Source organism: Eulemur rufifrons, chromosome 9 (assembly GCF_041146395.1).
Source record: "Eulemur rufifrons isolate Redbay chromosome 9, OSU_ERuf_1, whole genome shotgun sequence".
Classification (NCBI taxonomy): Eukaryota; Metazoa; Chordata; class Mammalia; order Primates; family Lemuridae; genus Eulemur; species Eulemur rufifrons.
Window position 1 is genome coordinate 20,682,574 of NC_090991.1, and position 16,489 is coordinate 20,699,062.

The following is a 16,489-nucleotide window of genomic DNA, read 5'->3' on the forward strand; positions in this document are numbered from 1 at the left end:
AATAAACACACACACAACACCAGCCTTCCCTGCACTAGTGGAAAAGCTCAAACCCACCTAAGGGGCATTTACACACGAATGGCTGGGCAGGCTTGTGCCATGCTGGGGCCTGGCATCAGAGCTCCTCCAAGGCAGACTGCACAAGGCAGATACCTTCTGTCGGACAGCTGCGTTATCCAGACCCACGGCAGGGGGAACCAGCACAGCAAATGGTTTACAAACCCCCAGCACAGCTTCTCCTGGCCCCGGCTGTGTGCATCCACACCCTGCCGTGCTGCAGAGCATTCCTCCAGACCAGAGCCCCACACTCACACCTTAGGGGAGGGCCCCACCCCAGCCCACCACTACTCCCTTCCCCTGGCTGCTCAAGACTTCAGCGCAAAGTAGCCGTAGGCTGCTGCTGCCTCTCCCACCAAGCTGTCTACAGCGTCAGTGCTGGTCGATATTCCGGGAGTTTCCTCGTAAGTCCTCCTAGGTAGACCCTAAGTGCTTTGGAACTCTGAAGCCATAAGCTCTTCAGGGTGGTCACCCTGCTCAGGGACTCTGCCTGATTCTGCTGATGGCTCGTTTTTAAAGAGCTTTCTATTGGTTTTCCCATAGACAACAAGCCCACACTAAGATCCCTACACCCCAGACACAGAGCAGTCGCTTGGAGTCCTGTGGGCCTGGGGACAAGGGCGGGAGGGGAAGAAGACTATGCACAGACAGGACCATAAGGAGCAGAGAGAGGGGTGTGCGGGCTGAACTCTGGGAGAGGGGCCTGGACAGCTGCCACTGGGGTGAGGCCACTCCTCCCACAGTTAAGTCCAAGTTCCCGCACCTGGAGAAGACTCAGGGGACCCAAGGGCAGGGTCCACCTTGGCATCCTGGAATGGTGACACCGCAAAGGAGGGGCCTGGTGGACAGCCCCGAGGGGCCACACGGAGGGCCTCCTGACTCCCAGGGAGTGGGGTGCAGGGGGATCGGGAGCGGGTTCGCGCGCAGGGCAACTCACAGAGGAGAAGTTGTGCGGACCGCAGAGCTCGCCGCGGTACTTGCAGGAGAGCAGCATGTCCTCGAGCTGGTGGCCCAGGCGGTCCATGAAGGCGGCGCTGATGCCCTCGAAGTGGCGCGGCGGCAGGAAGAGGCGGAAGTCGGCCAGCTTGCGGAACCACTGGCGGCGCGGCTCGTCGCCCCGCAGCAGCTCGCTGACCAGGGGGCGCGCCGTGCGGTTGGGCAGCAGCAGCCCGAGCCAGTGGCCGGCATAGTACAGGTCCCCCTTGGAGAGGCGCGGGAAGCGCAGCGGGTTGTTGTTGCACACGGTGACGGCGGGGAAGGGCAGCTGGCGGCTCCACTCGCGGTGCACCCGCGTGTGCGACGGGAAGCTGAGCCAGTAGAGCAGGCGGTTCGAGGACCAGGACAGCAGCAAGCCGAGGGACGTGCAGAAGGCCAGCACCCACAGCGCGCGCCGCTGGAAGGAGCCCCCCGCCGCCGTGCGCCCGGCGCACATGTGTCGCAGCCCGTGCAGTTTAGCGCGGCTCAGCGACGGCCGCCCCCTGCGGGTGACCCCCGGCCCCTGCAGCGCCCGCTCGCCGCCTCTGCCACCCCCGGGCTGCCCGGCCGCCGCCACCGCCGCGGACGCCGGCTCCTCGCGGGCCATGCGGAAGCGTCCCGGGCCGGTGAGCGCGGCCGCGGGCAGCCCGGCTCCGCCGCTCCGGCTCATTCATTCAGCCCGCGGCTGGCGGCAGCGGCGGCGGCCCCGGCCGGGCGGAGCCGCCATGGGAGTCCGCAGCAGCAGTGGAAGCAGCAGCAGCGGCAGCCGCGCGCAGCCCGCGCCAGGGAAGCGTGCGCCCGAAAGGAGCTCCGGTGGCGCGGCATGCCCGCCCGGCGCCGCCGCTGCCGCCTCCGCGGGCGCCCGCCCGGGACTGAGCGCCGCCTCGGCCCGCCGCCCCTGGCACTGGCCTCTCCCGAGCGCCTCCCAGGCTCTCCTGGCCCCTAGTCTTCCCGGAGGATGCCCGGCGCCGGGCACTACTTCTGGAGGGGCCCCACTGGGAGCCGCCTCTCCAGTCCCTGGGCGTTGCACCCGCCTCCCCTCGTCCTGGACCCCGGGGGACCCTGAGCTGAGTCCCCCCTGCCCCGCCTAACCCCAGCTTTTACGCTGGTCCTGGCAGAGGGGCCACTCGGCCACCATGCCTGATTTGGACATCCCCGGGGACCCCACCAGCCCGGCCCGTAGCCCAGCGGTGCTGGGACACGGGAGAGAAGGCGCCAAGGCACGAGCGCCCCCAGAGGCGCACGGCTGCTCCTGGCTTGGCGGTAGGGTGGGTGTGTACTGGGGTGAGTGGTCGCACTGCTGGCTGCTGTCCTCTTTCCCTTCCCTCCAGGACCCTTCCTTCTCACTGCTCCCTGGGCTGCGCCCGGCCAAGACCGCCAATGCTCCCCAAGTCCCGCGCCGAGCCCTGCGATGTGCGGCTCTCGCCTGGGGCTGGGGGCTTCTCAGGGCGTCCTGCGGGAGGTTGTTCGCTGCCGGGCCCCTTCAAGGCTGCTGGCCAGAGGGAAGTGTCGCTTCTTCCTCCAGCTCTCCCGGGTGCCTCGCGTCTCCAGAAAAGCCCGGCCTTGCTGTCCCTTGCCTCTTCTCCTTTCTGTCCAGGCGGTGCCAGGAGCTGGGGACTGCGGAGCTCTGGCAACACCTCCGGGGGGTGACCCGGACTCACTGCTCTGCGCGCCCTTCTCCTCTCCAGACTCCAAGCCCACAGTGGCAGTGGCGACGGCTCGCGCTCCTCTCCCGGTTGCCCGGGAGAATCCTCCTCGGGCCCCGGGCGAACTTGGGCAGCGGCCGCGCGACGCTGGCGCGGCTGGGCTCCGAGCACCTGCTCCTCCGCTCGCTGGCCCGGCGGCTCGAGGCGGGCGGGGCGGCGGCGGCCGTGTGCGCCTTGCGCTCCTGGAGACGCGGTGCTGACGCGCCCGGCTCCTCCTCGCTGCATTTTAATTCCTGGCCACTGTGGCCGCTGCACACCGACCAGGAAGCCTCTTGCTGGCGTCGGCCGGGTTGGGGGATGCGTTGCACAGATGTGCCTGGGTGTGCGGGCTCGTGGGAGAGATATGGAATAGTAGAACCATTGTGTTTATGTGGGCCGCGTGTAGACGGGTGTGAGAGGACTCCTGAGTGTGTGAGATGGGCTGGAGGGAGAGCGAGTAGCCGTGTAGTGTGGTGCCATGCACTGAGTGTAGGATGTGTACTGTGTATGTGTGAATGAGCATTTCTGGGAAACTCTGGAATCTGAGCCTGTCTGCGGTGCAGTACTGTGGCTATTAGAGAGTGTGTAGTATGTGTAGAATAGAGTGTCTATGACCGCATGTATGTTCTGGGTATGTATGTGAACACTTAGTGGGTGCTGTGTATGAATGGGTGCATTGATGTGTGGATGGATATCCTGGTTTTTGGATGTGTTGTGTGGTGGTGTGTTTTGCGTGTATGTGTGTAAATGAGCATGTGTGTTGAAGTGCTGGCCACAGTGGCTTCTGGCAGGTTAGGCTCAGTGGGACAGCCCTCCCCTCTGCCTCTTAGGAACTTCCCGTGTGTGCCCCAGCCCCCCCTCCCTGGAAGCATCTGCTGCTCAGCTCCAGCCCAGTAGCCAAGCACAGCTGGGGGAGTGTGACTTCCATGGGCAGGAGACTCCACCCTTCCCACACCCACCGCTGGGACCCTGCAGCCAACTGGTTGGCTGATGATGTCACCTTTCCCTCCTGGATGGGCCCAGGAACTTCCACTAACCCTTGGACGCTTTTGGACACTTTGATTTGGCCTTTTAACTATTCTGCCTTGACTTGTTTGGGACGATGGATGAGGTATGTAGTGTACTGCCAGCTCCATTTCATAGGTGAGATTAGGGAGGCCAAGTACTGCCCAAGGTCGCGCAGCCTCTAAGTGGTGGAGCTGGATTCAGCACCCAGGTCCCCAAAGCTGCACCACAGGGCCTTCCACTTTCCTTCTCTGGGCCAGGCACCTGCAGGGCAGGGCTGGAATCCTGCGGCAGGGGTTGGGGGGGGAGGGCCAGGGTAGGAATCCACCCCTATTTCCCACATCATTGTCTCATTGAGATCTCACTAGGACAGGTGACACTCTGAGCCCCGTTACTCCACAGAATAAAGGAGTTTCCCAGACATTTCCTAGAGAGTAGACTTTGATGGGGGTAGAGAAACTGTGAAGGGCCCTGAGGGTTGGTGGGGATCCCAGTGGAAGGACCAAAGTTTGTCCTTTGGGGACAAGAGACTTGGGGGAGGAGAGATCTGGGTGTGGAGAGGAATTTCACCCACTTTGTAATGACGAATCAAGGCCAGATCTGTTGAAAGAGCAGCCGGTTTCCAAGAGGGAAAGAAGTGGGGCCTGGCTGGGCTTTCCCTCCCCACTGACCTGGAGGGCACCCCTGCAGTGTGGCAGCTCCCTGCGTCTGGGATCCGAGGAGAGGACCTGGGAGCCCCTTATCTTCCACGCACCCATGCACACATCCACTCCGTCACACATGGACAAACACATGCAAACACACAGCACACACATACACACACTATGCACATACAACACAATACACACGACACACAACACAAATGCACACACACAAACACACATGTACACACACCACACATATACACACTACACACATACATACACTTACACATACATATACATGCACCATACCTACACACAAACACACTACACACATAGATATACTATACACACACAACACATACAAACACACAGCACACATACATACAACACACATATATACACAACATACACACACACACACACCTTGAGGCCCTTCTCCTTCACCTGGGGAAAAACTATTTCAGGTGGGCATTGCTAAAATTCTGCTTCGGACTTGGTTCCTTGAAGATGTCTGTTGCTACCTCTGGAGTGAAGGTTCTGAAGCTGCCTGCTGTCCTGGGGCCCCTTACCAAAGCTCATACTCCAGTGCTCCCAGCCTGGTCTCAGGGGTCTAGAGAATGCCACAGTGACCCATGTCCCTCCCAAGGTGAGGTGACCTTGTGACCTCAGTGCAGTTACTGAGGAAGCAGCCAGGACAAGCATGTGGCATCTTCCGGTATCATAACTCTGGAGTGGCATGAAAGCTCTATTTTAGAAAAAGCCTTTAAAACATTTTACATTTCTGGCTTTTCAGTGGTTGTGGATTTTTTCTTCTTGGCAGTTTTCCCTTTGAAAGGTACACATGCTACTTGTGATTAACTGAGCATCTTCCCTGCCATGGATTTACCTGTTAATTCTCCAGAAGATAGCTCTCTCCGGGAAGGGAGGGGTGTCTTGCATAGGCCCCTAGGGGTCTTGGCACAGAAATCCAGAGACAGACACAGGAGTGGCTAGTGACCCCAAGCAATGACTGATGGCTCTCTCTATGGCACACATATGTGGCATGTTCTTTATGCTACCTGACACATGGGTGAAACACACTGACATGGGAGAAGAAGGCAAAGGAACTAATATTTCTTGAACAACTACTATATGCCAGGCACCGAACCAGGCACATGCATATATTTTGATTTCTCACTTCAACCCTGCAGGAGAGGTATTTTGGCTTTCTTTTTGCCACTGTGGATCCAAAGCCTCGGAGCACAGGATTGGAACCCAGCTCTAACTCATTCCAAAGCCCAAGATTTCCCCTCTCCATCATACCTCTTTTTTTTTTGGTAGATTAAAATCTGTTTATAATTACTCCAAATGTGATGTTGTAGATTTATGAATAGAACCATGTGCTAAAACTGCAAACAAGAATGCTTAGACATAAAATAAATCACACTGTAAATAAGACTTTAAATTGATACAGGATATTTGATTCCATAAATCGTTATTATTAGTAGCTTTAATGCAACTTCAGTTCCATGGATGACTAATAATTATTCTTTTTATTATGAACACATGAAGCTTCTTTGAAAAGTATTGTGATAAATAATAATAATGATGATAATGCAGGACTTCCTAAGTGCTAGGGCGTGTTCTAAGTGTTTCATGCTAAAAACAGGTGTCATAAATGTTCTAAGTGTTTAATCCTCAAAATGATCCTGCAAGGTGAATCCTATTATTTTCTCTACTTCAAAGAGGAGGAGCCCTTACCATAGAGAGGTTAAGTTACTCACTCTGAGCCACACAGTCACCGAACAGGAGAGCAGGCTGTGAATGCAGGCAGTCTGGCTCCAGCCCCTGTGTGCTCAGACCCTAGCCCACGCCTTCTGAGCTCTCAGAGCTACGCGGACACAACAGTTCATGTGAGTTAGTTGGCCCATTCTGGCAGACTCACTCCCTAGGCTACAAAAACATATTCATGAGGCAGTGCAGGAGCTGCTGACCCACATAACCCCTCCAGCAAGAAATTGGAACGTAGCATTGTGATTTCCCAATTGTAAGCTTTTAAGAAAATTACCCATTGCTCGTTGATCTCTAAAACATCTGTTCCCCTCACCTGGCATGCTGGCATTCTGGGTGATGTTTGTGTGCAGTGGCAGAAAGGTCTTCCGGTCAGCCAGCCTGCATTCTGGGGTGGAACCACCACCACCAATTATAAGCTCTTTTCTCCCATGCAATGAGTTTGTTTGAGAGGGGAAGGTTGATTTAAATCAACATGGTTTTCTGTTTTTGTAATACAATTTTTTGGAGCTGACACGTGTGTTGGCTTGATCAGTCTTCACTAGAGCCCCCAGTGTTCCTGTTTTCCCCTAATCCCTACCACTCAGGGGCTTGGAATTGGAAAACATCTGAGATACTACATAATCCTCCTTCCTACCCACTGTAGGAACCCCTCAACATTCTGCAGTCACAGTGCACTGGGAAGCGATTCTATTCTGGAACATCTTGCCTTGTTTAAAGTTTCTTCCTGTCATCAAATTGAAATCTGTCTCCTTGTGAATTTTTCCCATTTCTCCTAATTTATCTCTGGGGATCCACGCAAAATAAGTTTGATCTTTCCTTCACGTGGAGACTTTTCAAATGATTTGTAGAATCAGAGTACTTCCATGCTGAAAGGGGCTCTAGCAGTCAACCTGCCAGTGATGTCTTCAAGACTGTTTTTTCTTCTTCAGGCTGAATGTCACCAGTTCCTTCAACCGTTTCTCCAGTGCTTTCTGCTCTTGATATGGGCTCCTGGGTGCCAAAATCCTTCCAACGTGATGCTCCAGCCCAGTGGAGTAGGGGCGCACCAACCCTTTCACTCTGGAGCTGGTCCTTCTAGCTTCTGGTCTTTTTTCTGGGGGGTTTTCTTCTGGGATTTAATGGAGGTGGTGGGTGCAGAGAACAGGACAGTAATGATGGATTCTTGGTGTCCCTGCTTAGAATGCCGAGTGCACTATCCTTTAGGACTATGCTGCTAATGGTGATAGAGCCAACGCTACTTTTAATATTAAAGTTCACTGCTGTCATGGGACACGTGGGCTTTTGTGAAAGTAATTGTGATCCTAAATCTCTCTTTGTTTCTCCCCCTTTCTCTTTGTCTGTCTTTGTTTCTGCAGTGTCCATAGCTCTCTGTCACTCTGCCTCCCTCCTCCTCCTCCTCTTCCTCTTTTCCCTTCTTTCTCTCCCCTTTCTCTCTCCCCAACCCCTGCCTGAAGCCTAGAGGCCCTTTAGAGACAGGAGCCAGATACCCTGCAGGCAGTTAGGGCAAGGGTCAGGGGAGGAGGCCAATAGGATAAGAAAGCTACAGGAATGTGAATATGCTTAGCTAAGATAAATATAACCAATAGGAACCCTTTAGTTATTTTACTTTAGCCATAACATCATTTTCTAAGGTAAAAGGAGGAATTCCTTTAATTGGGGCATGCACACAGTTGAGGCAACAGTGTCCGTAAATGCATTACCCTATTAACATAGTAAAAATCACACCCACCAGTGCCCTGACAGTTTACAAATGCCGTGGCAACTCCTGAAGATTACCCTATAAGGTCAAGAAAGGGGAAGGTTCCCAGTTCAAGGCACCCTCCATTCCTTTCCCATGAAACCCATGAATATTCCACCCACAGCTTAGCATGTTATTAGGGATTAGCATAAAAGAACACACCCTAACCCTGGGGTAGTACTGTTTCTTCTTGGTGCAGTCCGCTTTACACCATCTTTGAGAGCGTACTGTATTTTCTATGCTTTGTCTTTAATAAATTTTTGTGACCCTGCACTTGAATTCTTTCCTGCATGGAGGTCAAGAACCCTCTTTGGTGGTGTAGGCAGTGGTGATACCTTTTTAGCCCATGCTACTGGTGGTGTCTGGAGCCCAAGAGGTGGCCACAGTGTTATAAGACCTGAGCAAATGTCCACTAGTCATGATAGGGATTCTTGCACTGGTGGAAAGAAAGTGAGAAGAATTCTCTGCTGTGGTTTTAGCTCATTGCACACTCATTCTTCCACATCCCTCTCTCCCTTCCACCCTGGAGCTGGCAGTGGGATTGCTGCTCCATCTTACCTTTCCACGTGGCTCAGCATCTCCGCTGCCTTTCCCTCTTACTCCATGGTTCTCTTGTACACACTTGGCCTCTTTGAGTTCTCTCTTCTTCTGGGCTCTTTCTTAGACTCACTAGACAGTGTTTTGCTTTTTCAGTTATTCCTACTTTATTAGAGTTCAAGCTCTCAGCCTTCTTTCTTCTCCCACAAGCAAGTCTCAGGCATATGAGGTCAAATAAGGGCCCATGGCCACCAGAAGAAAGATCATGGGCTGGAAGGACCCAGTCCAGGATAAAAGAGTCGGGAGGCTCACACTCTGCAGGGATGGAGGCAGCTCCACTGAAGCACTGTGGTCCCTGTTTATTGGAGAATCCAGAAAAGTTGGGAGCTGGATATAAAATCTAATTTAACCCTTTCACTCCCAGGGGAGGAAGTCAAGGTCCAGAGAGGGGAGACGCTTCCTCTAAATCACATGAGTTGATACTGACATAGGCACAGCCAGAATCCAGGTTCCAACTTCCAACTTATGCTCTGCTCACCCTATGAGATGATTTTTTTTAAACATCCATTTTGAAATTGGTAATGTAGTTACAATTAGGTTCAAAAAGTTTAAAGAAGGACAAAAGATATCCAATATAAGGTCTCTCTATCCCATTCCCAGTCTACCAGTTGTCCGGTTTCCCTCTGCGGAGGCTACCAATACCATCAATTCTGTGTGTGATCTTTCAGTACTCTATGAATATGCATATGCACACATAATCTTCATATGCCCTCCTTTTCTTTACACAAATGTTTTCCGACAGTGAGTGCTGTTGACTAGAGTAATTGTATTTTGTGTTCTTCTCACCCCTTTTTCTGTGTTTTTAGTCATTTTCTGGTTGCCTTCCTTTGGCACCTCATTGCAACTTCTGTTATTTTCCTTCAATTCTCATTTCCCATTATCCTGCTCTCCCATCCAAACAGGACAGCAGGTCCTATGACAAGGTGATGCACAGAGCTTGCCATCTCATGATCAGATTATTCCTGAACCCTTTGCTAGATACGTTAATGGAAACAAGCTCTCATGTGGATAATCTCAAACAGCAGGTAATATAAAGATATTTCTGTTTGCCTCTGAAGTGCGTTGTTATGTACTTGCCTAGCATTTAATTTTCTGGTCATATTTTCCTTAGGCTGATTATAATACACACATGTGCAATTGAGTGCCCTGAGCATATAACTCTTCTTGGTCTAGAAAGATAGTTCAGATATGCATTGGTTGGCAGAGAAAGCCATTTGGGATTCAGAAGTTCCTATAACTAACGTATAGATAGAGTGGGTAAAGCATACCATGGAGAGAACCTCCAGGTGTCAGTGCCAAAATTGATCTTAACAAGCATGCAGTTGAACTTGGGAAGGATATTGAGGTAAAGAATGTAATGACTTGTCCCTGGTCCCTGAGAAGTTGATCTGGTGATGGTGATGGTGATGGTGATAATGACATTCAGTAGCTGACACTGAATGAGCACTAATTATATGTCAGACACTGCTTAATGAACAGGATTAATTCATTTAATCCAGACAGCAATTCAATGAAAAATGTACATCCGTTATAGCTCTTTAACACAGGAGGAAACTGAGGCAGAGATTGGATAAGTAACTTGTCCAGTCCGTGGTTGATTCAAACTCAAGTAGGTTGGCTCTAGAGGATGAAGTCTTAATTAAGGTGGCTATAATTAGCTGGAAGTGATGACTGTAGTGGATATTTATTGAGCCCCTGATGGATGTCAGGCACTGTCCTTGGCAGTGGAAATACATCTACCCAGATGTGATCCCTGCCTTAGCTTGCAGTTTATGGGGGGACATGGGCAAGAAAATATTAAATATTAAACATTAATTAATTATTGAAAGGCAATTTCAATAAAGCATGATAAACGCTCTATGAGAGATGAGCACAGCATGGTGGGAGGGTCCGGGGGAAAGGTCTTTTCCCCTTGACTGCTTTGAGAGCTATCTCTGTTTTCCACTGAATTTCTCTATTTGTTTTTTATTTTCTCACCCCCAACTCAGAGAAATCTGCCCTTCTGCTCACACAGGTCAACCTGTGAGCTAGGATCTGAGCCGGGCAGAGACGACACCAGCACAGCCCTGTATTGAGGACGTCCAGGTCCTCTTCTTCTTCCACGATGTCCACGTCCTCCTCCTGATGTGGGCCTTTGTGTTCCCGATGGTGTCTTGTTGATCTGTGACATCTACTTTCTAGGTTCAGGCTGCCTCAACAACTAATCTCCCTTCTTCCCGTAGCATTTCTTCCCTACCATCACCTTATTCTGTGTTCTCAGTTTAAACATCTGTGTCTTGGTTGTAACCTTGGCCATGGCCGTAAAGTTAGCAGAGAAATGGAGCCTTGCACACTTTTCTACCCAATTTGCTCTCCTGTACACATAACAGAACTCTCATTAAAATAGTTAAGCATAATCACCTTCTCCAACAGTAACCATCCATTCAGATGACGAAAAGGTATGCAGTTAAAATAGGATTTAATGAAATATAAAACCCAAGGTAGAATGAGGCATTTTATTCACAATTCCCTGACTGTCCCCTTAACTGGTGCTCACCTGGCTCTCACCTCGGCTTCAGGGAGCATTAACAAACGAGCCCCGAATCTATCTTGTGGACAGACCCTTTGCAGCGGCTCAGAGATTTAAGGCCAGGTTGATTTGTCCAAAGCCTCCATTCAGGATGGCTGCATTGCCTCCTTGCCACAGCTCTCCTCTGTCTCAGCCACTAGCAGTTTGTTTACTCTCTTTCTCTTATAAAAGACCTGGCCAAACCACTACCTCAGCTTTCTCTACCCCCAGTTTATCTTCCCTGTCCACCCGCAGAAGCAGCAGAAAGGGAGAGATTTAGCACATTCCTTTGCAGTCCTGTGGACCTGCGTGGTCACCCAAACAGTAAAGGATCAGAAAGGAAGTGGGGGGAGGGGAGGGAGGTAACACAGAGGCCCAACCAGGTACCTACAAGGTACTATGACATGCAGCATGTAATGATTCCTTAGGACAACTCAGGAGGGTGATGTCATCCCTATTTTACAGATGAGAGCACAGAAGCTTTAGCTTTCCAGTCTGATTCTCTCTGGTGCTGGTTTGAGCACAGGTGCAGCCATGAATGGCCACAGTCCCCCACCATAGCCATTCACTGAGCACTTTACTAGTGTCAGATCCTGAGCTTCCTTTTCCGGGTGAAGGAAAAGAGTCTCAGAGAGGTAAGATCACCTGCCTGGGGTCACACAGAGTGTCCCACACAGGTGGCAGAGCCAGAGTTCCAACCCAGGTCTGCATCTGACATATTGGTAATTATTAGAAAAGGGAAAACGGAGAATTTAGAAAGAGAAAAGACACAGTGGGTGGCAGCATAATTCAGAGTTTTGCAAAAACCCTTGGGGGAGATGAAGGAAGTGGAAGCAGAATTTGTTGGGCCTGAAGCAGGTTCTCAGTATGCGCTGTAGATCTGGGAGCTACGTTCTTCCCAGTTAGGTGTGACGCTGCCATCAGGGCAGAGCTAAAACTATACAAGCCTATTGGTTGGGAACAGGTTTAAGGAAATGCCCATGGGAACAAGTGCCAGGCTAGGCCAAGGAAGTTGGAGAGGGCCATACAAAATGTTTCCTCTCTCACATCCAAATGACATTACACTCCGAGAACCACCACGTGGCCACAGAGTGGGAACATATCTGTACAAACCCCGGGTTTTCAACTGAGCCTCTTTTCCCTCCCTTCCTCCATTCTTCCTTCTCCTTCCTTCTATTCTCTTTTCTTCCTTCTTTTTCCCCTCCCTCTCTCTCTTTTTTCCCTCTCACCCTCCCACCTCCCTCTCTCTTTTTCTTCCTTCCTTTTTCCTTCCAGATCTTAGCCTTACTTTCTCCCTTTTAATCAATCCTTCCTTAGCCCAGCAGGGCTGAAGTTTACTCATTCAATATTTCTCAGCAGCCTACAGCACCAAGACATAACACTGGATTCAAAATAGCTTTCTGAAAATTCCTGCAGTTACAAAGGCCAGTTCCTAAGCTTGGTGAAGAATAAGAGCTGGGACACAGTTTATACCCTTTGACCTGGTGATTCCACACCCTAGAAGTGTTCTCCAAGGAATGACCCCCGAAAGGAAAGAAAAAGTACAAAAGAATTCACAGTGGAGATTTTCATAATAAAGGGAAAAAATGGCAAGTTAAAAACAGTTCACAGCCCCAACAATAGGGGAATGACCATGCAAATGGTGGTGATACTATGTCATTGGAAAATTATGCTATTTTAAGACAAGAACATGATGAGGATGCCAATGTTATGCATTAGATACAAAAAGCACTGAATAAAAAATATCTGGGTCCAAAGAGCACATCCACCCCATCACAACTTTAGAGAAACATTTCTTTGAATATGCACAGTGGTCAGGAGAGAGTTAGGAGAGGCAGAGTTTACTAACAAATAGGTTCTTTTGGTACAGTTATTTAGATTTTAGGCAAACAAAACCCAAGCAAGCTTACCAGGGCTAACCTTAGGAAGACACATTGGAATCAGAAGGTTTTTCTGTCTCTATAAAGCGGTCTCACTGGAACAAGGGCCAACTGTATTCCTGGATCTTTCGGCCTGCCTGATGAACGCCCCCACTCTGGCACTGCCCACCAGCCAGTGAAAGTGAGCCACAGATCCTGCCCATTGCAGCTGGCCACGTTCACCCTGACCTGTACTCACTCTGGAATGTTTCCTCTTGGCTTCCGACTCCTCCAGCCCCCACCATTGTCAGACTGCACCAGGGTCCTCACCTTGTCTCAGTCCCTTTGGAACCTAAACCCCTGCAATGAGTCACATGGTAGATACTCAGTGATCAAAGAGTGACCATAGTAAAGACTGACTCAGATGCTAAACTGTCCCCAATAAAGGAGAAGTGTTTGGATGAGAATTACCTTGGAGGTGGTGTTTTTTGTGTGTCCTTCCCGATTTCTGTGTCTCTGTCATCCGTTCCCTGTCTCTGCCTGGAGACCTTACTGCCTTGTGAATGAATCTTGGCTGGATGACTTGAAATGGTGCCCCTTGTGCTGGCTGGACCTCAACCGCATGAAGGGCCTGGGCATTTTCCCCCATGACAACTACACTTCCATCTTTAACTACGGTTTGAGTTCTCCTTGGTCTCAGCACCCATCATGCTCTTCTTCCAGTAAGGAAATGTACTCTCTGAGCAGCCAAAATGTGTGTCACAAAATCCATAATAATAATAATAGCTTTAATTAATTGAGGATAGTAATGTGGCCAGCCTGGTGCCAGGAACTTTGCATGCATTATTTCATTTACTTCCCACAGTAGCCCTGATGAAGGGCTCTTATTTATCATAACAAAGGATTGTTATTTCTTTTTGTACCAAGGAGGAACCTGAGGCTGAGAGACATCAAGTGGTTTATTTAAGATCAAACTCAGTTTCACTGATGTAAAATCCTCTCCCCAACCCTTGCCTTACATGATACAGCCTTCCAGGCACTAAAGATACCATAGCATGGTCTAAGCATGAGTGAGCCCTTGTCTTTTCACAGAGCCTACTTGCTCTTACTTTACCTACAATCTTGCCAACATGCTTGGTTATTCGTTTTTCAAGCTCTCAGCAGAATAGAAATAATATATGTTAAGAAAATAAAAAGAGGCCGGGCACGGTGGCTCACGCCTGTAATCCTAGCACTCTGGGAGGCTGAGGCGGGTGGATCGCTCAAGGTCAGGAGTTTGAGACCAGCCGGAGCAAGAGCGAGACCCCGTCTCTACTAAAAATAGAAAGAAATTATCTGGCCAACTAAAATATATATAGAAAAAATTAACCGGGCATGGTGGTGCATACCTGTAGTACCAGCTACTCGGGAGGCTGAGGCGGTAGGATTGCTTAAGCCCAGGAGTTTGAGGTTGCTGTGAGTTAGGCTGATGACACGGCACTCACTCTAGCCCGGGCAACAGAGCGAGACTCTGTCTCAAAAAAAATAAATAAATAAAATTAAAAAAAATAAAAAGATAGGCTTGACATTCAAGAGTACTGATAGCTACAACGTATAGCCAAAGCTTGGTAACAAAGGAGAAGACAAAACAGCTACAAAAACAGATAAAAGGACTAAAAGGTGATGTCATTTATTGTTGGGGCAAACTCCACACATTTCAAATCGTCTTGAGTCTTTTAGCCCAAAGCAATAGTTGGAACTCACACTCATTGTGACCTTGAGCCATTAAGATTACATTTTGTTCTGTATAATCCACAGGAGAATATAGGAAAGGTTGGGATATATTCCAGAGGGAGTTTTCACCAAATGGTTCCATTTAAAAAAAAAAAAGTTGTGGTGCTTAAAAGAATAAATAAATCCTTAACTGGCTATTCCTGAAAATGACACTTCTTTGTAAGAGAGGGTCTGAACAATGAAGGTTGCATTCTCTAGTTGGTCCATTTTTTCAGCCATCGCTATAGACAAAAGTTTCCCTCTAGTCATTTTTGTGATGGCCAAACAGTTATTCCATACATTGCTCAACATTCAGAATTGGTTGCATTGCTGCCAGTTGGGTTATATTGTGGGTGTTTAGTCATTCTATAAAAGGAAGTTTCATGGTATTTAAAATGTTTCTCTCTCTTTTCTATTTCTTAGACTAAAAACAATGACAGACCAATTTTTACCACATTTTTTTTCCCCTGCAAGAAGAAACAATAAAGGAGAAATGGAATTCTATTCAAGAAAACAGTTCTAACATTCATGTCTCCATCAGAAACGTTTTAGGATTTTGTTGTACAGAACTCGAAAGTCTTGTGCTGTAACTGACAACAGAATTCTGACTTATTGAGGGTGTCAGAAGTTAATGCAGCTCGTCTATTAGCTTCCTGAATGCAAACTTCCCTTAGAGGGCTTATTTTTTTCCTTTTTTTGAGTCTGTTTTTCCTTTTCGAGTACCAACTCATTGATTGATACAGAGAAATGTGAAATGTCTGCGCTGCTTTGTGAAGTATTGACAACATATCCTTTTAAATTTGGAACTGCAGTTTTACCCAGGGGAAGAGGTATTTTGGTCATGAATTCTAAGTTCCTTTTTTATCTAGAAATCTTGGAGTTATACTCAACTAAGCCCTCACTTCTCCCATAATCCACCCATCACCAAGGGCTGTCGATGTTACCTCCTAAATCCTCCTCAAGCCCACGGCCTCGTGGTCTACAGCTGACAGCTTCCCTGTTCTTGCAGCTCTTCTGGGCTCCTTGCCTTTGATTTCCTGCCTCTCCAATCCATTCCCCACCCTGCCATTCTAATTATGCCATTGCTTTGCTCAAAATCCTTCAATTGTCTGTCATTTCTTACTGTTCAGCTTCACAAACACACAGTGGGTTACAGGGAGTATAGACATTGATCCTCACAGCTTTGGGGGCACCAAGAGCCCCAGAGACTCCTCGGACCGAAGCTTTGTCCATTTGCCCCAGTGAGCTGTATATACGTTATCTATTTTCTTCTTGAAAAACTTCCAAGAAGTTCTGGGAAAGTCTGCTTTATAAAGCCCTTTTCACCCAGGCCCCATCTACCTTACCAGCCTCTCATGAGACTTCCTACCCCACAAACCCTTTGCCCCAGCTATCAAAGCCTCTTGCTCTCCCAGACTAAATCTACATCACATTTTTACAACTTTGTGACTTTGAACTTGAAGCCCAGATGGCATCCTCCTGATTTCTTTGCTTGGTGAACTTCTATTCATCTTTTGAGACCCTGCTCAACATCCCCCTCTCTAAAACCCTCCCTTGCTTCTACAAACAGGATTAATCACTCCCTTGTCTCTTCTCCATTGCAAGCCGTGGGGGGAACTTCGGGGAGTTACGGAAACTCTCAGAGTCCTAATTTGCTGATTTGAAAAATGGAGATAATAATACCTGCCTTGCAGGGTTAGCAAAGTATTAAATAAAGTAACACATGCAAAACATAAAGCACAGAGCTTGGCATATAGTAAGCACTCAGTAAGTATTTGTTGTGTAATAAATGGTGGTTGTTATTATTAACTCTCACCTGTGCACTTATCCCATCATTGTGCGATGGTTGTTAATTC

General features: G+C 49.2%; 1 protein-coding gene across 2 annotated transcripts in view; it reads right to left on the reverse strand.

Moving 5' to 3' along the window:
• Positions 1-16,489, reverse strand: part of ASIC2 (acid sensing ion channel subunit 2) — a 999,469-nt gene that overhangs the window by 243,044 nt on the left and 739,936 nt on the right. The window contains exon 1 of one of the 2 annotated variants that reach the window (XM_069481012.1): positions 995-1,702. The exons of the other annotated variant lie outside the window; for it this stretch is intronic. Coding sequence (XP_069337113.1) covers positions 995-1,702 — 708 coding nt within the window. Of the gene's footprint in view, positions 1-994; positions 1,703-16,489 lie in introns of those variants that run through there. 2 annotated transcript variants of the gene reach the window in all.